Source organism: Miniopterus schreibersii (genome assembly GCF_964146895.1).
Source record: "Miniopterus schreibersii genome assembly, chromosome: 2".
NCBI classification, from domain to species: Eukaryota; Metazoa; Chordata; class Mammalia; order Chiroptera; family Miniopteridae; genus Miniopterus; species Miniopterus schreibersii.
Genome location: NC_138102.1, coordinates 182948409 through 182969383, shown reverse-complemented (window position 1 = coordinate 182969383; position 20975 = coordinate 182948409). Strand labels below are relative to the sequence as shown.

Below are 20975 nucleotides of genomic sequence, written 5' to 3'. Positions count from 1 at the left end.
GTCACACAGGGGCCACATCAGCAGGTTTCTGAGTCAAGATGCTAGGGAGCACAGAGGTAGGAGAGGGGAGGCCGTGTACAAGCCTGGGGACATTCAGAGGGGCCGCATGGCAGGTGCGTTGGGATTGTCTGCACTTCTTGGGGTTTCCTGGCTCAGAGGTCTTGCTATAGATGGCTCCCCTGGTTGGGGGTATATGTGGATGCAGTTTCTGGTAGAGCCCTCAAGGCTTTTTCTAGAGATGTGTAGAGCTGCCCACACCTGCACCCCCAGGTCCCTGACAGCCACCTCTCCTCAGAAGCAGTTTCCCCAAAGGCAGGGAGGAGCCCACAAGGGTATGGGGGGGGGGTGGTCACTGCAGCCCCTATTCACAGGTCTGAAGACCAGAAATGGGCCTGCATTCAATAACTGGGGGCTGCTCAAGCCAGCTGTCGCCTTGATGAAGTGTCTACCACTGACCATAAATATCTAGGTTACATCGGGGCAGGGAGATGCACATGGGAAATACAACTGAGAGAAAAAGGAAGATGCAGAGTAAGTGCACATTGATTACAATGATACAATTTTTTAAGCCTCAATTCTGGTGTCACCTCCTCCAGGAAGCCCTTCCTGGCTACCCAACCTAGATGAGGTGCCATCCCTGGCACTTGGGGTGTCTGTCCCACAACTGAGCCTGTCACATCATGGATTCACGGAAAGCCATAATTCTTCAATAATCTGTATTCCCAGGGTCCAAGATGGGTGGGTGCTCAGTTTATGCTACCAACCTGAACCAACAAGGACCAGAGGAAAATTTAGGGGAACTGATGAGAATTTAAGAACTTTGTCCACTGGGTTCTTTGAAGTTTTGCTTATTTTACTCTCTTTGGTTTTCTAATCAAAGGAGGTCCTGGTGTAGGCTCATGATCTCTCCAGCCCAGGGATAGGTCTGTCCTTTTCTTTTGGGAACAGTACTTTGTCATGCCACTCCGGTTTTCCAGGGTGCGGCCAGGGATGCTGAGAACCCCATCCCTCAATGCTGAAGGAACCTTTGCCCATCAGCCAGTTCCCAGTGGTTCTCGATTTTTTTTCTGCCTCCTTTCTGAGGGTCCTTGGAACCTTCGCTGACCGTGCAGGGCTGTGGAGAACAGATGCCACATCCACAGTGTCCGGCGCACAGAAGGTCCTCAGGCATTGATCATGTATCTGGTCATTGATCATGTATCTCAGCCCCTACTGCATACCGGGCCCAAATGATTCCCTGCCCTCGGAGAAGTCCCAGGTCTTGGACCTCTGCTCCTGGGGTCACTCTGTACTGTAGCTTAAAGCTGACTGGTGAGCTGGCTCATGAGCGTGTGCAGCCCCCCCATTGGGACCCCCCTCCATCACGTGCAACCACACACAGTCCGCGATTTGAAAAAGTACCTCCAGCACAGACGGATGCCCCTCATTGAGAATTCCTGACCTGATACACTCTCCTTTTAAAGATGAGGGAGCCCATGTGACTTGGATCTCCCTTGCACCCAGCTGCAGTCAGGATCATATTCCAAAGCATGACATGGCCCCTCACCTTTCTGGAAAAGTCACACCCAGAAAGGACACAGAGCCAGCTCTCTGGAACCCAGGACGGTGCACATGGCAAAAGCAGGGAGGTGTGGGTGCTGGAGAGCCCACAAGGAGGGCCGCAATCAGGCAGGCTGCAGAAGAGCCAGCAAAGGGTGGCCACTGGGGCCACTTGTGCAGAGCACAGCTTGTCCCTGTCAGCAGAGGCTGCCTGAGCCAGGGTCAGCTGAGTTACCCTGTTTACACAGGGACAGACCTGCCCCTCACCCCTTGGAATGTCTGCCTTGAGGCCTGTTCAGCGCCAGCCAGCTCTGCCCACGAGTATAGAGCAGCCCGGGCCCCAGGCGCAAGGGCCAGGCAGGGAGGAACAGGAGCGACACCTTGGGGACAGAGGTAAAAATGCACACGTTTATTTTCTAGAACAAAGGCTAAAAGAAGTGAGTTTCTTTCATTTTATTTTAAGAAGGACAAAAATTGTTATTAAAACGTCTACATTATTATCAAGATACTAGACCTTATGAATATTTAATATTAAAGTGTGGTATTCTTAAATTTTTAATACACATTTTAAAAGGACCATTAAATTGATTCCTGCCCAGCTGAGAAATGCAGCATCCCTCATTGCCCCATCCCAAAGGGACACTCGCATCAAGGGCGCCCCCCCATCACTTGTTCTCCATGACATCTTGTCCCTGCCTGGTGGCGGTGGGCACAGGCCCCTGGTTCAACTCTCCAAGCCTCCCAGTCAGGGCCACAACTGAAATAATCATCCTCATCATTCCAAATATACTCCTGCCCCCCTCTGCCCCACCCCCTTCCTGCCTCCTGCTCGGGGGTCCAGCTCTGGCCAGGACAGGAAGGCCCAGATTCCAAGGGCCCTGGACAGGTAACAGGTTGAAGAAAAATCTGGACTGTCACCCATGGGTGAGAGACAAACATCAGTCCTTTCCTGTTCTTGAGCATTCCTGCTCTCTCCCCACGAGGGGTGGTCTGTAAGCTGTCAGGCAGAGCTGCGCCCAGGCAAAGCCATTTCTGCCCCAATCACCTCTAGTCGCTGAACCCTGGAAAATGGCCTGACAACCCTGAAAACCTCTCCAAATTACACCAGGATGGCTGCATTCTCTGGCCAAATTCTTTATCTTTATCTTTCAATAGAAGTGATTCGTTGGATACCACACACATATATAATATTATATAGAGCGATATATTTAATACCTGTGTATATATGCATCACGGGGGCGACATATATACACACTAAAAACAAGGCTGGTGACAACGGACAGCAACACCACAGATCAGGGAAAACAAATGCCATTGACATTCATGGCCACGGCCCCCACATTGGGTGTGGTCTCTCCTCCCCTCCAGCCACACCACCAGCACCCAAACTCTGCAGTGCTGGCCTGCTGGGGGGGGCGGGGGAGGAAGGGATGCATGCCACAGTTACTGGGAAAGGTTGGGCGGTGGGGGCAAGAGGAACAGGGTTCTCTGCAGCCCGGGATGCCCGTCCCCATATCGTTGCACACTATCAATCCTTGCTTGTGGAGAAATAAGGGGTATTCTACACTCTCCATCTCACTCCCGACTTCAGCCGTGGTCCCTGGTTCCTTCCCGGGGGGGCCCCACTTCTTGTGCCAATGGTGTGGGGCATTCTGGAATGTCTAGGGAACCAGGGGAGGCTGGGTCTGCCCACAGGGGGTGGGATGGAGAAGAGGGTGCACAAAGACATTAGACTAGACGAGGGGGGACAGGAGAGGGGCTTGGTGGGTGGGGGTGGGGGCTGGGGAGTCAGCTGGGGTCCTAGGCAGCTGGCAGGGCTGGGGAGCAGGGAGGGGCCAGGACAGACAGTCATAATTATATTTCTGGGTCTAGGGGAGAAGGGGGAAAGGACCATGCTGGGTCCCCAAGAAAGAGGGGCTGTGTCTGGTCCTAGAATGGCCCATGGTGCCCAGGGTCATGTCTCCCTTCTCTCCGCATCCCTCTCACTCCACTACCTCATGCAGAACCTGAGCCCACGGGTGCCCTGCCCATGCCCACCTCTCCCTACTACCTGTCCCTGAGCGGCGTGGGGCAGTAAGCTTTGCTGCTACACTCCCCACAACCATCCTCAGGAGGGCACTTCCCCTCCACCGTGCTGACATGACCAACCCCCTGAGCCTCCTTCCCCAGCTGCTGGGTGGCACTGTCTGGTACGCCAGCTGCACACTGATCCAGAGGCTGTCACATACCTGCCGAGAGCCTGGAAGCTCCAGCTAACAACGGCCCTGAGTCTTCTGACCAGAATTTGCAACCCAGTTCTACCTCATGACGGGGGATGGAGGCCCTGTGCAGATCACTCCTCCCCTTTAGGCCTCAGTTTTCCTATCTGCAAAACGGGGGTTTGGGTTGGGTCATCGCCAAAGGCTCAGAATCTACCATCTACATTCAGTGGCTCAAGAATGAGGGGCTGGGCTGGTGGCCTCACTAGAGAGCAGACTCCAGAGATTACCCAGCCCAGCCCCTCCCACTCTTCCAACCAGAGGGAAAACTGAGGCCCCAGAGAGTAAGTGACCAGTATAGTGTCCCAGCTCCATTCTGGGGTTGCACTTTAAAGCTAATTGGGGCCTCCTGCCCTCTGTTGTGTCCTGATCTGTCCCCAGGGAGGTGGGGGTGGAATGAAGGTGGGGCAGAGAGGACCCTCCTGCTGCAGATTCAAGTAGGGACCTCAAGCTCCCCAGCCCTGAGCTTCGGGCCCCCTTTAGGAGCAGACAGAAGTTAAAGCTGTAGCTGAAGCTGGAGGGGTCCAACCAGGAGCCCTGGGGGTGGGGGAGGACCTGCCCAGAGTTTCAGCAGGATGAAGACCCTGGGACGCCTTGAGACCACAGCACGTGCACCCGGGCTTGCACACTGGGTAGTGGGGGCAGATGGGATGGGTGGGGCTCCGGGGCCAGGGGCTGCCTCATGAGGGCAGCCCCCTGACCCCCAGCCTGCCCTGGCCCTTCTACCAGGCCCTCGGACCCATCCCCACCCCCGACTCTAGGACTTCTCCCACAACCAAGACCTGGCCCTACTCCCCGGTGACAGTGGCAGCAGCAGGGGCTTCTGGGGTGGCGCCAGCAGCGCTGCCGTCCTCTTGCAGCAGGAAGTTGTATTTGCCAAAGTCGTCGTCCCTTGGACACAGAAGCATGTCCTTGCGGGCCTTGGCCAGCTTCTGCTTCAGCACCTCGCGCCGGTCCAGCCATTCATTGAGCTCCTCCTGCCCGTGAGCGCAGCGGCACTTGTCCCCGTCTGGGCAGGCCTTGCCCTTCTGGAGCCTGTGGGCAGCAGGAGGCTCATGCCCAAGCCCAAGCCCAAGCCCAAGCCCAAGCCCTGTCTAGCACAGGCTGCTGGGCCTGGGCCAGCTGCTGAACCTCCCCCAAGACAAGCCCCTCCCTGGGCAGCTCCAGTGCGCTGCAGGCTGGCACGTCCCAGCCTTCTCCGGACCTGACCTCGGGCTGCAAAGCAGGGGTCTGGCCAGGCCCCACCCCACCCTCCACCCCTGTCCTGCCCAGCCCCATGCTGCTCGCATCCAGGAGCAGCTGTTCCTGGACACACCACCCCTTGTGTGCCATCTCCAGGCCGAGAGGAGTCGGACCGGCCCCAGCCTCCACCTCCCCAGGCCACCTGGGCGCTGCCCCCGCCGGCACCTGTCGCAGAGCCGGAACTCGCCCATGGGGAAGCGGTAGGCCCAGCCGCTGGCGTCGCTGTCGGACGTGAAGACCTTCTCCTTGTGCTTCTCGGACTGGATGTGCTGCTGCCACTGCTTCTTGCTGTTGCTGTTCTTGCCGCAGAGCCAGCAGTGGTAGCCCATCTGGGGACACAGCCACCATGGGTGCCCCCTCCTCACACCTGAGCCCCGAGGCTGAGCCCCTCCCCAGTCAGGCCAGAGCACAGCCCCAGCACACGCGGGGCGTTACCATGATGTCGGCGTAGTCCGTGGGCATCTGGATCTGCTTCTCCCCTTCCCGGGAGCTGATTGGGGTCCCTTCCCCCGGCTTCCCTGGGTTGTGTTTCTTCAGCCACATGTCGTAGGTCTGCTGCATGTCCAGGACTGGTGGGAAATAGGGGACAGAGTGCATGGTGAGGGGAAGCTCCATCCATTCCGCCCTGTGACCCCCGCTGGATGGGAGAACTGGAGGTCTCAGGCCCTGCGGCTGGGCTGCCCGGTCAACCCCCAGAAGACCAGTGAGGGTGCGGCCTGGTGCGCCTGGAGAAGGGCCCGGTGCCTAAGGTGGTCTTGGGCCTGCTGAGGAGCTGGGATGTCCAGCAATGAGGGGACACAGGGCCAGGCCTCCATCCCACCCGCTCACTCTTGTTCTCCTTCATGAACGTCCACATGTCCCTCTCCTCTGGGCTGTGTGCGAAGGAGCAGTTCCCCACATACTGGCACTTGCGGCCATTCTGCGCGTGGATGCAGAGCTGTGGGATGGGCGAGGGGAGAGCCTGCTGAGTCCCGCTGGGTTGTGCCACTGCCCCAGCCGGAGGGCAAGCCCTCCTGGGGCCCCATGGCACCCCACCCGAGGTCCCGCTGCCACCCTTCACCCCACTGCAGCGCTCACATCGTATTGCTGTGGGAAGTTGCGAATGGATGGCAGTGGCCTCACAGACACCCATTTCCTCTTGGCCTTGGACATCACCAGAAGGACCCGCCGCTCCTTGGTCCAGCTGTGGGACAGAACAGGGGGCTACTTGGGGAGGGCTTGGGCAGAGCCTCAGACTGTGTGACTTCCACAGAGAGCCACAGCCTCCTCACTTGTGGTGCTCAGGGGCCCCCAACCAGCCCGCACCCCACTCACCAGTGCCGGGCCTTGGCACTGCAGTACTTGAGGTCTTTGTCAGGCTCCACCACCTGTCCGTTCCTCCAGCACTGGCCGCACACAAATTTCATCTGCAGGTCAAAGGTGCTGGGCCCATGTGTCCGTGGGGCACCCTGTGGGCAGAGGAGCTGGTGAAGCCACAGGCACCAGGGCTGAGGCCCTGAGGTCCATCATGAAGGTGGCCTCTGGGAGCATTAGGGCTGCCCAGAGCCTTGGAATGGGCCAGTCCATTACAGCTTACCAGTGGGAAGTGACACCCAAACTCCAGGCCCACGGCCTCTTAATGTGGAAGCGAGGCCTGGGATGAGGCTCCTGACTCCTGATCCAGTTCTCTCTGCCTTAGCTGGCTAGTCCACATGGGTCTGCTCTGCGGGGCTGCTGGCATTTCTCTGGGCACAGCATGAGACCTCATGCCTCCCTGCCTTTGCACATGCTGTTCCCTTTCCTGGAATGCCATTTCTCTGTTCTTCATTAGGTTTGTTCTAGAAATTTTCAAAACTCAGCTCAAGCACCTCCTTCAGGAAGCCTTCCTGGAGCTCTCCTAAGTGGCAGGTGCCCATCCTCTGAGCTCCCCATAGCACCTAAACTACTTCATATTGATTGACTCATCTAGTTAGGAGGGCTGGGCCTGATGGAGAGCAGGGCCCAGAAGGTAGAAAGCAGGGCCAAGAAGGTGGAAAGCCACCTGCAGTGGGTGGGGATAGAGGGGCCTGCGATGGGCAGTGGGACAGACTTCTGGGCAGCCCTGGACACTCTAAGGCCCCACAGTGTTCATTCCCCGTCCTCTGCCCAGCCTTTCCTTTGTAGGCAGGATTTCCTGCTCTTCTGCACCCCTGGGTGAGGGTCGGGGGCAAGAGGTGAGAAAAGTGCCCACCCAGCCTTGTCTCCTACAACCTAGCTGCCCCCTCCTGTTAGCTAGAGCCTCCTATCCTTCCTGGAGTCTCAAGATACAGGGCCACCCCTCCAGGCAGCACTCTCTCTCCAGGCTGGCTGGTACTTGTCCCCTGCCATAGATGCACCCGTGGCCCCGGCACTGCCCAGCCCAGGGGCTGCCCTGGAGCAGGAAGGGATTCTGTCCTTGTGTGTTGACTGACCCCTGGCCGGTAGCTGGAAGACTGCAGCCTGGCTCGGCCCCAGGATAACACACACATCGTCCCAATAAAGCCACAGACTTATCCCTGGGACATGGCCTGTGCTAGGGTGAGCAGGTTTGACTGCATCACTATTAACTTCTAGGTGTACCACTGGATTCTCACCTTTTCACAGGGGAGCTATGTGGGGCAGGAGGGGTGCTGTGGCTTAGCCACTGTGTGAACAAACTGCCACACCAGGTCACTTGTCATAATGGCCCAGTCTCACCTCTTGCTGCAGCCCTGGGAGTATGTGGGATCATTCCCATTTGACAGAGCAGAAGCACAGGCTCAGGGAGGTTACTAACCCACCCACAGGTAAGTGGCCTGAGGACAGGGACCTGGCGTGAGGTGGGTGCTCATGCTTCTTTGTGGGATGGCTGTGTCCCAGGCACTGGCCCAAGCAACTGTACCACGGCACCTCATTCTTGGCCCCACCCTATGATGGCAAGCAAACAAGACGCCCATTCCCGGGTCAGGACCAGGCCTGGCACGGAAGCCCTGTTCCAGAGCCAGGCCCGAGAGAGGCATCTTGGTGAGGAGGGTGGGGTCTGGCAGCAGGAGGGGGTGGAAGCCTGTCATGGTACCCCTGGGCAGCTGGGAGAGTACCCAGTCCTGGGGACCCTGGCAGCAGTCCTGGGCAGGATGGGGGGTCAGAGGGATAGGAGGCGGCAAGGATTCAGTGTTTTCTCTCTAGAAGACAATGCTGCAGGTCCAACCTTAGCCCCTCACTGGTGCTCAGCTGGGCTCCCAGCCAGGAGCAAAACTAAACCTCTTGGGACAGGGATGGAGGAGGGGAGCAACCAGGAAGAGGGGACAGAAAAAGACCAGACACAAGGGGGCTAGGAAGAGAGAGGCAAGGCACAAGGGAGCCGGGCAGCCCTGTTGACCGCCCAGCCTGCCCTGCTCCCTGGCTCACTGCCACACCCAGGCTGGCCTCAGGATGGGCCAAGGGCCCAGTGTGCTCCCATGTTGATCAGTGGGTGGGCCTGGCAAAGTAAGGGAGTTGTCCCTCATGTGTGGATGGCACAGAGGAGTCATATCATAGCTGCCATCTCCTGTGCCCTGAGACCACCCCGTCTGTCCCCACTGTCATCTAAGTTACAACCACCCCTACCTCCTGGGGCAGGTGTGAGGATTGGGGATGGCACAGGGCCAGTGCAGAGCCGGGACCCAGCGAGCTGCAGGGTGGTCGGCTCCTGGGAGTCCCACACCTACCCTGGGAGATGGCAGGCAAGACTATGGTCCCCGTTATACGGATGAGGAACCCTCAGGGGTGAAGGGCATGGTGCAGGATGGAGGGAGCAGAACAAACTCCAAACAAGACATCAGAGAACCTGGGATTTATTCCACTACGTGTGCCCCTGGGCAGGTCTGAGAATGCTCGGAGCCTCCCTGCCCTCATCTGCAAAAGCCACGATGCCACAGCTCAATCTTCAGGACCAGGGCGAAGCTCAAGAGGGATGGGGGGGTGACACAATCCGTGGATGAAATTTTGAGGAAAATCAGGGTATTTACATAGTCTCAAGTATCTCCCCAAAAGATATTTATTAATTACAAAGGGAAAAACTATAACTTCACAGTGGCACCTTATATCAAGTTATTAGCAGTAAAAGGACAAATCAGATGATGGCCTCGTGGTGAGTGGCCCGAGAAGGACACCACATCACCCTGAGGTTTGAGGAACCATTGGACAATCCCAGACGGACAGGCCTTTTACAAAGCAACCGGCTCTTCACAAATGTCAAGGTCATGAAAGATAGAAGGACTGAGGAACTGCTCTGCATTAAAGAAGACATAAGGGACACAGTGGGTGAATGCTGTGTGTTACTCGGGACTTGGGACTGATTCACAGAATCTGACAGGAGGACGCCAGAATCTGAACCGTTACACCAACGTTGCTTTTGTGATGTTGATAACTGTCCAGTAAGGGAGTGTTTTTATTTTTAGGAAATACACACTGAAGTATTTAGGGCTAATGGGGCATCGTGTCTGGAACTTATTTTCAAATAGTTCACACAAAAAGTGTGTACATTTCTGTACATAAATGTGTATGTGTAAGTACACACACATACACACAGGACAAAGTGAGTGTGGAATGTGGTAAATGCTCACTTCTAGGGAATCCAGGGTATACACATATTCGTTATACCATTTTTACAATTTTCTGGTAAATCTGAAATTATGCCCAAGTAAAGGGATAAGGCCTGACCCCACCCCCATCGCCAACCCGGGGCCTTACCAAACTGCTGCTGGCCTTCCCCGCGTGGGCTTCCATCTGCTGCCAGTATTTCTTGGATTCCTGGACGATATCTTCATGGGTCATGCCTAGGAAGGGTGAGAGCAGACATGGGTGTCCCTGAAGGAGCTCAGAGAGGAGGGGCAGGGATCTGAGAGGTGCTGGTGCCACCCCAGGCCAGGTGGAGGGGCCCCTTCCCCAGTGAGGCCTGCCACAGAAAAGGCGGGGTGCAGGGAAACCGCCACGGCCTCTGGGCCTGTTTGTTCTGCGACTGGGACAGAGGCTTGCTCTAAGCCGCCACAGGCGCTGAGGAAATAAAATGCAGCCAAGAGTGGGAAATGTGGGACAGAGATGCTGGCTTGCAGCAGGGCATGGTGACTCCCTGACCCTGTGCCACTGTCCCCGTCTTGAGCCAGCTGGTCAGCACCTTGCCTTGACCCGTCTCACTCAGTGGGGCCTCGGCCTGACCCCTGCGTGCAGCCTCCAGCCCACTGGTTCTTAGGGCTCTGTGCCTGGCCCCAAGTTCACTGAGGGCCCCAAGTCATGCCTCTTCACTGCCAGTCTGGTGGCTCAGACCTTCCCAATCTGACTGCTGACACCGAGTCCCCCTCTGGGGTGCAGCTTGGAGCCTCTCCCACGAAGCCAACCCCCCTCCCATCCCTCTCCAGCCTTCTAGTCCCTTTCCCAGAACTGATTTCGCTTTAGACACTGTCCTGTGGATACTGCTCCACGGTGGCCACTCTGTCATCACCCACTGACTCTGGGCCAGCCACTGTGCCTGACATCTGTTTTCTTGCTGATGGTTCCCAAATACGCATCTCCAGCCCAGACCTCTCCCATGAACTTTCAGGGTGCGCATCCGGCTGCCTGCTCAGCATCTCCACTTGAAGTCCACAGGCAGCTAAAACTCCCCACATCCCACACTGGGCCTGGATGTGACCCCCAAACAACCTCCTACACCTTCCCCCTCTCAGGGCAGGGCAACCCCATTCTCCCAGTTACTCTGGTCAGAAACCTTGGAGTGGGGAGAAGTGAGTGTCCTGGACCAGGTGGAACACGCACTGCTTACACTGTCTGCCTTGCCCTCGCGTACACAGACCAGCCCTGAGAGCAAGGACCTCACTGGTTCTACTCAGTCCCGACACAGAGTAGGTGCTCAATGACTCTGTTAGGTGAGTGAGGGAGTGAAAGGGAGTGAACAGTTTTAATCCCAACTGTGACGCAGGGATGATCACCATTTCACAGATAAGCAAATGGAGGCTCAGTGATGGGGGGTGACCTCTGACCACCACCCAGATAGCCAACGGAGCAGGATCCCGGCTCCGCCTGCCTTTGCCTGCTCCCCTGGCAGTGCCCGGAGAGGGGGAAACGCAGGATCCTCTGAGCCTGGCAGCTCCCTGAGACTCAGCGGAGCCTTTGTGATGTTTAGGAAACCTCGGCTCCCTCCTCTGAACCGAAGTCCCTCTCCACCTGCCACCGGGCAGCCACCCACCGTGAGCAAGAGCCTGCCCCTGCCGGCGCCCACCTGAGTACTGCTGCAGCAGCCAGACTTTGAGCTCAATGAAGCTGTGGGCGAAGTGGCAGCTGTCCTCCCGCAGGCAGCCGTAACGCACCTCGTGGCGGCACACATCGAACTGGAAGTGCTCCTGGAACTGGCGGATCTTGGAGTACTTGAGGGAGGTGGAGCGGACGATGTGCACCAGGCACCTGAGGGCGTGTGGGGCACAATGCAGTCCGCAGCCCCCAACCTGCTGGGGCCGCTCTCCCCAGTGCGGGCAGGCTGAGGGGAGGGGCTTCTCCCGGGTGCCTCCTGCCCTGTGGACTGTCTACAACTCAGTGGCACAGGAGGTGACAGGTGGAGGTGCTACGCTCAGGCAGCCCTAGGCTAGAGCCCCAGCTGTGTGCCCCTATCCTGGCCTCAGTCTGGGGTGAGCTCAAGGATGGAGCTGCCCTCAGGAGCAGGACACCAGCTCCTACCTACTATGAGGCTGGGAGGAGGGAGCGCCAATGGCTGGGAGGAGGGGCATTTCCCTTGGGTTCCCCAGCCTAATGCTCCAGAACTGGCCTTGCACCCACAATAATAAAGCACCTCCTCTGGGCTAGTGATTTCAGTTATCCTCACAGCAACCTTGGAGACTTGGGATCGTCATCAACTGTACAGATGAGGAAACCAGGGTCACAGTGGCCAGAGGACATAGGACAGGCCACTGACCAGGCTGGGACTTGGACTCAGATCTGTCTGACTCCAGGGCCTGGGCTTCATCGTTCCCGCTGCAGCAGAGCCAAGGGGGTCAGAGGAAGCAAAGGTGGTGCCTGGCTTATCCAACCCCTCCCACTCTGTCCGACTCTGGTGTCATGAGAGTGGCGGCCACCGGTTGGGAGTCAGAGGTGTAGCCTCCCACTAGTCTGAAGAGTACTTCTGAGCCTCAGCTTTCTCATCTGTACAACACAGAGAGTAACTCCGCCCTCACGGGACTACAGAGATCATTCAGACACCCCAGAGAATGCTTGGAATACACATGCTCAAGACAGGTGGTTCTGTCTGTCCTTCCCAGGTGGATGCTGGATCTGAGTCCTAAATTCTGCCCCTTGCCTGGATACCCTAGGTCCACCCTCTGGCCTCAGCTGCTTCCCAGGCATCTGAGCTGCCCCAGGGAGCCTCTCCACGCACCCCCATGCCCCAGCCAGGCTGTGGGTCCCACTCACTTGTTGTTATAGAAGCTGTGCTTGGCAGCCAGGTTGGAGCAGACGGACGGAGAGTCCTTTGTGCCTTTGCTGATGATCCGGGGTTTACTGTCAAAGCAGATCTGCCCGGGGAGGGGGCAGGCTGGGACCCAGCATGGCCACCCGGGGTGGGGGGTGGACAGATGGGCCCCTGTAAGCCCTGCCTTGAGTACCTGAGTCTGGGAAGTGAGGAAGGGAGTCCCAGGGTCTGTGGCCCCTGCCTCTCTGGCTCTAGCTCGCAGGTAACCTGGGTTGGGCTCTCCCTGATCCCACCCCTCATTGGGTGGGGAGTCACCATGCCATGCCTAGGGCAGGGGTTACTCCATGCCTTTGAACTTTGGCTTCCTCAACTGTAAACTGGGGATAACCACACAGCGTCTGTCCCACAGGGTCACTGTGAGGCTCAAAAAGAATATAACCAAACTGCAAGTGTTTCATAAAGTACATGCAGCCGCGAGGCTGGGACCTGTGATACCTAGGCCCCCTGCACCCCAAGTCTGCCTGCTCTGAGTCAGAGAGAGGGGCTGGGTGTGCAGTGGATAGGGGTTAGGCTGAGCTGCACCAGACCCTGCCAGCAGCCTGGGCCCAGAGCTCTCACTCCACGGATCTGAAGCCGCCCATGCTAGGACTGGGTGGGGAGGCACGGCCCCTAAGGGTCCTCCGTGACAGCTCTGGTGAAGGAATTAACAACAGCCTGGAGGTGCTGGCTGGATCAGAGCTGGGCCTCAGAGGGTCTGAGGACACTCCAGGGAGGATACCGGCTGGACACATGCAGAGAAGGAGGCAGGGAGGTGCAGCGGGCACTGAAGTCAGCACAACTGGACAAGGCAGAGTGAGGAGGGGGCATGAGAACCAAAAACCTGGCGCTGAGCCTGGCCCACTGCGGCCGTGAGGGAAGGGGAGGTCTGGCCTGTTCCCCCTCCACAGTGAGGGGGCCAGATAGGCCTGGGCTCCAGCCTGACAGCAGCCTCTGAGCCTAACTTCCTAACAGTCTAAGCACCCACTGATCTAGGGTCAGGCCTCCAACCCCCCAGGTTCCAGGGCTGATGCTCCACGGCAGCATGCGCCAGGGCCCCTCCCCAGCCCTGTCTGTGCCATCGACCGCGGAGGCGGCCGGGGGGCGGGGGCAGGCAGGTACCTCGCAGAGGAAAGTGAAGATGCCCTGGTGCTCCTTAAGGAGCTTGGCGATGGTGAGGCTGCCGCGCTTGACGCCCCCCAGTGGGTCAAAGAGCAGGTCGCGGTTGAGGGTGCCCTTCCGCTCCTCGGTCCACACGTCGATCTCCTCCTGATGGTAGGCGAAGGTGCAGTTATCCCCGTACTTACAGTCCTGCTTGTTAATCATGTCTGCAAAGAGGCAACAGGACATACGTTCTGCCAGGCGGGAAGGCAGCCCACAGCGCCCCCATGACCACCGCTGCGGCCCGCGGGGGCCAGCGACCCCCCGACGGGGCTTGGACACATCTCTGACATGTGGACAGTGGCCTACCCACCTCGAGGACTTGGGAGGGGTGGCATCGCAGGGCTCAGGGAAAGCCCTTTCCAGGCCGGGCCCCCTCTTCGCTCTACACCTGAGTGGGTGGGGTGGGGATTTGCGTTTCCATCTCCAAAGCATGGCTATCACTGGGCTCCACCACCCAGTTTGAGGGTGCGTGAAGGGGGTACAAAAGGGCGACAATATGTAACACTTAACAGTATTGCGACTGTCACATATCACTATGCAGACGGCACCAAGATGCTTGGTTGAGGAATAGAAGCGCTTAAGGTACATGGTAACCATCCATTAAATTTCGACCAAGTTGACATGAGCCAGAAGTGAGGACAATGACATCAGAATAATTTTTAAAAGCTAACATTACTGAGCCCTTACTGTGGGCCCGTCCTAAAGCCTCCACATGGATTCTTCCCACATGGGTCCGACACGCAGGCAGTCCTGTGGGACCCCGCAGCAGTAACGAGCTAGTCTCCACGGACTGTCCGACCCTCACGCGCGGGAGCACAGGCCGCCAGCCCGAATGTAGCATCCCGAACATTCCCGCCCGTCTGCAGAGCTGCCAGGGTGGGAGATGCTCATTCAGATGTGAGAGTCAACCTCTGTGGCCACACCTGCTCTGTCTACCTCGGTCCACCTGTGACGAAGAGCAGAGCAGCAGCCTGGTGTGGGAAGAGCCGGCCCTGTCGCAGGCCACCCACCTTTGCACAGGTAGTAGGAGCCCACGAAGCTGGTCTTGGTGGGCCGGGGCCGGATCCGCTTCCAGGTCTGGTCCTCGGAGCTCCGGAGCCGGCCGAGCAGGATGTCCCGCTTGCACTTATGCTCCAGGCCCTCACGGTAGGTGTAGTCGCCAGCCCTGGGGCCTGTGCGTGCAGGGTGGATGGGGACTGTGACTCCGGAAGCAGAACTGAAGGGTGACGGCTGAGGGACCCACGCCGTGGGAATCGACCTCCTGCCTAAACACCTACCTCCTTCCCCTGGGCCTCCGCCGCGTCCTCCCACGCCATATGCCCCCTGGGGCCTGAGGCGGGGGGAAGGCCCTTCAAGGAGCCGCTTCTCAGCACCCTCCCCTTTCTACCTGAGCATTTTGGTGTTTCCTAGGATGAATTACGAGGACAGTGCCCAGCCGAGAGCAGCCTCCACAACACCTCCCTTGTGCTCCTGCCCCAATGGCATTGCCCAATTCACCCTCCCTCCCCTGCTCCCTTTTCTCTTCTTGGTCTTCTCAGATCTGCTGGCCAAGGGCCTCCTCTCCCCAGACACTGCAGTGGGGTGATCTCCTTAAGGGGACCAAGAGGAAATGGCCCCTGTGGGGCCCCATGTGCTCTGGCTGCCAGCACCAGGTGTGCACCTGGGCCTTAGTCGGCTTCCCCAGGGCAGGGGCAGTGGCATGTGGACCAGGGAGGTGGTCAAGGAGGAACTGCCTCGTGGCACAGCCATCCAAAAGGTGGCATTCTGCTCTCCGTCTCCACAGGTCCATAGGAGCTCTGGTGGAGTGACTCTCAGTCAGGGGTGACGTGTGTGTGGGTGGGGGGAGGTCCTGCAGCAGGTGGATGACAGGACCTGGATGACCTCTAAGGTCCTGTCAATTCCAATACCCTGAGATGGAGAATTCTAGACTGCTAAGATTTTAACTCTGGGATCCCAAGAGAATATAATTCTAGAACTTCAGGACAAGGATTCTGGTAAATGAAACACTGAGTCTTAGAGTCTAGAATTTTGAGATTCTTGGTGTGCTGAAATTCTTGGTGTGCATGGCTCAGTGGTTGAGCACTGACCTAGGATCCAGGAGATCGAGGTTCCATTCCTGGTCAGGGCATGTGCCCAGGTTGCGGGCTTGGTCCCCAGTGGGGGACATGCAGCAGGCACCCGATCAACGACTCTCATCATTGATGTTTCTATCTCTTTCCCTCTCCCTTCCTCTCTCTGAAATTAATACTTTTTTTTTTTGGAAAATTTTAAACAAAAATTACCTACCAACCTTGGACATCTATTCTGAACTGCCTCCCTTGGATTTGGGGTCTGGAAGATGAGGAAATATCTCTCCCAAACTCCTGCCCGCTGGGTGCTGGGCAGGCCTTGAAGTCACCCAGTGACCCTCACTCAGGTGGAGCACGGAGAGGTTGGAGAGGTGCCGGCTGCATTCCCACCGGCAGATGGGTTTTGCAGCAGCCAGCTGGGTTCTGGACTCGGCACTGGCCTCTGGGCTGCAGGGCGGCCATGACGCTCACCAGCAGTGCCAGCAGTGCCCCTCCCTGTCCTCCAGCCTTCCTGGCGCTTCTGAAAGCCCCTAATTCCCACGTTATATCCCTGTCTGCTCGACATCCCCGAGGGGCTCCTGTTTCCCGTGCTCATCTCTGACTGGGACACTAGAATCCGTCATTCTGGCAGTCCACGCTCCTGAGATCCCCAGCATCTCTGGGCACAGGGGTGGAGTATGAAGGTGCACATTACCTGTTTTGGGGTAGCAGAGCTGGCAGGCCTGCTTGAACTCATGGGTGGCAGCCAAGGGGTTCTTGATGAGCAAGGCGGTATTGGGCATAGAGGGCTCTGGCTGTGACAAGAGGAAATTGGCCATCTTGGGCACTGGATGACAGCTGGAGCCACCAGGGCCAGCCTGGGCACCAGAAGTAGGGGCCTCTATGACCCTGCGATCCCATCCAAGAGCAGCACTGTAGCCCAGGACCCTCCCTCTTCCTCTATTCTCCCAGCTGGGGAGCTCCTTATAACACGATCCAAGAATTCAGAACATCAGGACTCGACCAGCCTTATGGGACTGTGAGGGTGACAATGGTCTTGCTCTGGAGTCTCTCCTCGAGTAAATGCCCAACACAAAAGCAGAGAAATAGGAGTGGCCCCAAAGGAGGCCTACACACAAGCTGTCCCCCACCTTCTACTTCCCAAGTCCCCACAAGGATAAGAAAGGTTAGGTAACTTCCCTGGGGCCACACGGCTAGCGTCTAGCCTGAGGCATGAGTTCAGGCTGCCTACGTCCTGGTCAAGTGCCCTCCTACACTCAGAACCTGGCTGAGTCCTGACACCAGGGATGTTACTAACCCTGGAGAAGTTGCTTAGCCCCTCTGAGCCTCAGTGTCCTCTCTTGTCAGACCCCGGACAAGAGACCAATTCACAGCCCCATAAGGCTGGTCCAGTCCTGATGTTCTGAATTCTTGGATTGTGTTATAAGGAGCTCCCCAGCTGGGAGAATAGAGGAAGAGGGTCTGCTCACCCTCCCACCACACAGCTCCATTTGGAAGGATGAGAAGAGACCATCGCTGGCCTGTCTGTTTTAAGGGCCCCTCCTTGGGGGATGCAGCCCCTTGTCCCAGGCAGAGGGCTCACCCCCCACCCCCAAGTCCACAGCCACTCGCCTGCCACCCCCGGGAGGGCATGCGATGCCAGGCCACCAATCCTCACCAAGTCACTCACCGAGGGGGCTGGCTTCTGGGTACTGCTGGGGGGACGATGGTCCTGTGAATTGGTGTCCTCTGGGCAAGGAGAAGACACGGGGTTACCACCCTGCTCTGAAGGGTGTGAGGGGCCCTCCGAGGACCCTCCATCTTTCTAACCCAAAGAAACCTCCCAGGCTGTACAGCTTCTCCCATTCATGCTGATCCCCTAACTCTAGCCCCACAGGGAGAGTCCCAGCCTGAGCATGTCCACCTGTGCTTACATCTTCACACCCCCACTGTCCCCAGGAGAAACCCGAAGCACCTCTGCTTGGCTCACAGGTCTCCCAAGACCAGCTCAGGTCTTTAAGGCCCCCAACCAGCCCTGCCTCCTGCTCTGCTCATCTGCCTTTGGAGGTGTCCCTCAGTCACGCAGGCCTAGGTTGAACTGCTCCCTCTGCTGGCAGAGGACCCCCTTCAAGAGGCGCCATCACCTCCTCCCTTGGCCCTGAGGCTGAGTGAAGCCCCTCTGTGTTCCTAGAGCCCGTGAATTCCCCTCGGCTGTGAGCTCTCTGGGCTACGTCTGACTGTGGAAAGCCGGTCCTGTAATGGCCCAGATGGGCCTGTTTCCTCTCTGGGTTCCTGGCACCCAGCTCAGAGTGTGCTGAAGGAGCCCATGGCCTTGAACCCCTTCCCCCAGCCTCAGGATCATCCCTGTGGGATCACCCCGGTTTAGCAACCCCAGGGCCCTGGAGGCTGGGCAGACAGCACCAGCCCGCAAGTCTGGAGTCCCGCCTATCCCAGCTCTGCTGTTCGACCTTGAACCAGATACCTGCCTGACACATGCTGAGAGCTGCAGGAGACACAGCACCTCAGAAGACATGGCCCTGGACCATGACCGGGTGAAGGACCTGGGCTTTGGCAGAGCAGAGCTGTAATCCCAACTCCATTCTCCGGAGACTGGAGCTGGGGATAAGGGGTGACTGTGCCCACCCAGTCTCACCCATGAAGGAGTTGGGCTTGTCCAGGGAGCCCCGGGTCGACCCGAAGCTGTCTAAGGCGTCCAGCCGGGTCTCTGAGTACGGCAGCAGGTCCAGGGAGTCCAGTGCAGAGCCTGGGGGTTCAAGGGCATCCAGCACAGAGGCAGCCAGCTTCTTGGAGGGGTCCATGACGAGGCCAAAGGAGGCAGGGGGCAGCGGGCTGGAGACGGGGATGGACCCACCCACTACAGGGGGCAGCAGTGGGGTCCCACCAGGGAACACAGGTATCAGCTGGGGCAACTCGCTGGGCACACCGCTGCCAGGCAGGCCACCCTGGACCAGAGTCTGCAAGGTGGAGAACAGAGGGGTTAGAGGAGAGCTTGACAGCCTAGACCTGGGCACAGTCGGGCACTGGGGGCAAGCCATCCCTCCGTGCCTTAGCCCTGGCCAACCCACAAGGTGAACCAGGAATCTTCACCGTCCCTTCGGGCTGCACATTCTGCATCTTTGAGTTTCTATCCCAAGCATGTCCCTTTCCCTCCCAAGGCCTGTTTCCCCGCCGTGACATGGAGATTGGCCCTTCCCTCCACCTGTCGTGGGACCTGAGGATGAGTGTGATGGAGCTCCGGGCGGGACAGGGACCAGGCAAGCAGAAGGGTGGCAGCATGGCTCACCAGTGAGTCCAGAAGGGTGTCCAGCTCAGGACCAAAGACGTCCCTGTCGGAGAAGTCATCCAGGCCCTCGGTGCTGGGCAGGGCCCTGCTGCTGCTGTCCAGGGGGGCCAGCAGGTCCAGAACATGCGGGAACATGGGCATTGTAGGGGTAGAGGGGAGGAGGGCCGGGGAGCCTCGCAGGTCCACGTAGCAGTCTGTGGAGGGGGGCAACTCAGTAGCTGCAGGGGGTCCTGCTTGGTGGGAGTGGGGAAGGTCTCCCAGGGCCCTGGGTTCCTCATCCAACACCTTCCCTCCTTTCCCCAGCTCCTGCCCGAGGCCGTGCCTGCCCCGCTGGCCTGACCCCAGTGGCAGAGGGTCCTTCAGTCCTACAACACGTTCCTGATGGGCCTGGCTCAGTGCCTGAATGCCTTATCTCTGAGTAAGCAGTGCCCTCTCAAGTGGCACTTTTAAAGTGACCCTTCCTGGAAACCAGTGAGGAAAAATGACAGAGGAGGACTTTGAGAGAGGTGTACTCTCCGGAGTAGGGGCCTGGAGTGGAGAACATGGGACCAGCACCACCCCACGTGAGGCAGTCCCTGCCCTCCCAGGCTGGAGGGCTGCTTCCCCGCCCTGCAGGGTGTCTTCCCTAACCCACTATTTGCTTTCATGATTCAGGGAGTCCCCAGGGCAGGGAGCCCTCAGGAGGCCTTGTCTGCAGCTACCCTGCCCCCTTGCATCAGGGACACTACCTGTTTCGATGTCATCTATGGACCCCAGTCCATTGGAAGTTCCCTGTGGAGAGGAAAGACATAGTGGGTTAGGCAGACACTGTCTGGGAGGCCTCGGTGCCCAGCATTCAGACTGTCACCTGGGCCCGAGTGACTACTGCTGATACTAACCACGGGACTGGACAGTATGGTCAGGAAGGCACCAGAGTGTGGATCTGGCTGTGTGTGTTGTGTGTCTGGATCTGGCTGTGGGGGGGGATGTGGTGTGTAAATCTGGGGCTGTGTGTGTGTGTATATGTGTAGTATGGTGTGTGGGTCTGGCTGTGTGCGCTGTGTGTGTGGTGTTATGTGTAATGGTGAGTGGATCTGGCTGTGTGTGGGGGGGATGTGGTGAGTGAATCTGGCTGTGTGTGTGTATATGTGTAGTGTGGTGTGTGGGTCTGGCTGTGTGTGCTGTTATGTGTCATGGTGTGTGGATCTGGTTGTGTGTGTGTTGTGTGGACCTGGCTATGTGTATTGTGTGTGTAGTGTGTGTGTTGTGTGTGGATCTGGCTGTGTGTATTGTGTGTGTAGTGTGTGTGTCATGGTGTGTGGATCTGGCTGTGTGTGTGTGTGTGTGTGTGTGTGTGCACGCATGCAGCACCACACTGGTGCACTAAAGCAGGCTCTGACCTAGTCTCCACCATGGAGTCCACTCTGCTTTGATTTCTCACAGATCCCCATCCCTGTGACCAGCCCTGGTCATTGTGCACGTGGTGGGGGCCCCAGCAAGGTTGCACAAGGGGTGAATGGTTTGCGAGGGGCTGGGGTGCCCAATGCTATGCATGGCACCATTTGTGGTCCCCTGGCTGCAGACTCAGCGGACATGAAGGGCTGGCCCTCTTATAGCTGGGGATTCTACCCGCATTTTCCATGGTCCTTTGGCCATGGTTATTCAGTCATTCAACGAATATCCAGAGCACCAGCTGTGTCCACCCAATGCAGCTCTGCTTGCTATGAACAGGTGCTATGTCGTGTACTCGCTCACTGGCCTGCGAGGACCCTGGAGGCAGGCCACCCCATCCCTGGCCCCACTGAGCTGGGCTGCATGGGATGTGGAGTGAGCACCAACTCTGCCTCGGGCGCCACAAGCTAGCTTCCCAGGGTTGCGCTCAGTTCATCCATGCAACCACCTAGGAACTGAGCACAACTGTCTCCATTTTAGAGAGGGCACCCAAGGCTCAGAGAGTTGACATAATTTCCTCTCGGTCATGCCACCAGTGAGCAGAG

The 20975-nt window shown here is 57.9% G+C and overlaps 1 protein-coding gene across 3 annotated transcripts in view; it reads right to left on the bottom strand.

The window, feature by feature from the left end:
* Window positions 1-1933: 1933 nt before the first annotated feature.
* Window positions 1934-20975, bottom strand: part of ZC3H7B (zinc finger CCCH-type containing 7B) — a 41583-nt gene continuing 22541 nt past the window's right edge. For all 3 annotated transcript variants that reach the window (XM_081129091.1, XM_081129093.1, XM_081129092.1), the window contains 16 exons: window positions 19728-19770; window positions 19000-19193; window positions 18349-18670; window positions 17386-17444; window positions 16411-16510; window positions 14658-14819; window positions 13606-13811; window positions 12450-12550; window positions 11269-11450; window positions 9747-9832; window positions 6354-6487; window positions 6117-6222; window positions 5868-5976; window positions 5475-5608; window positions 5205-5368; window positions 1934-4832 (listed from right to left, as the gene is read on the bottom strand). In XM_081129091.1, the coding sequence (XP_080985217.1) occupies window positions 4586-4832; window positions 5205-5368; window positions 5475-5608; window positions 5868-5976; window positions 6117-6222; window positions 6354-6487; window positions 9747-9832; window positions 11269-11450; window positions 12450-12550; window positions 13606-13811; window positions 14658-14819; window positions 16411-16510; window positions 17386-17444; window positions 18349-18670; window positions 19000-19193; window positions 19728-19770 (2349 nt within the window). In that variant the 3' untranslated portion in view covers window positions 1934-4585. The remainder of the gene's footprint in view (window positions 4833-5204; window positions 5369-5474; window positions 5609-5867; window positions 5977-6116; window positions 6223-6353; window positions 6488-9746; window positions 9833-11268; window positions 11451-12449; window positions 12551-13605; window positions 13812-14657; window positions 14820-16410; window positions 16511-17385; window positions 17445-18348; window positions 18671-18999; window positions 19194-19727; window positions 19771-20975) is intronic.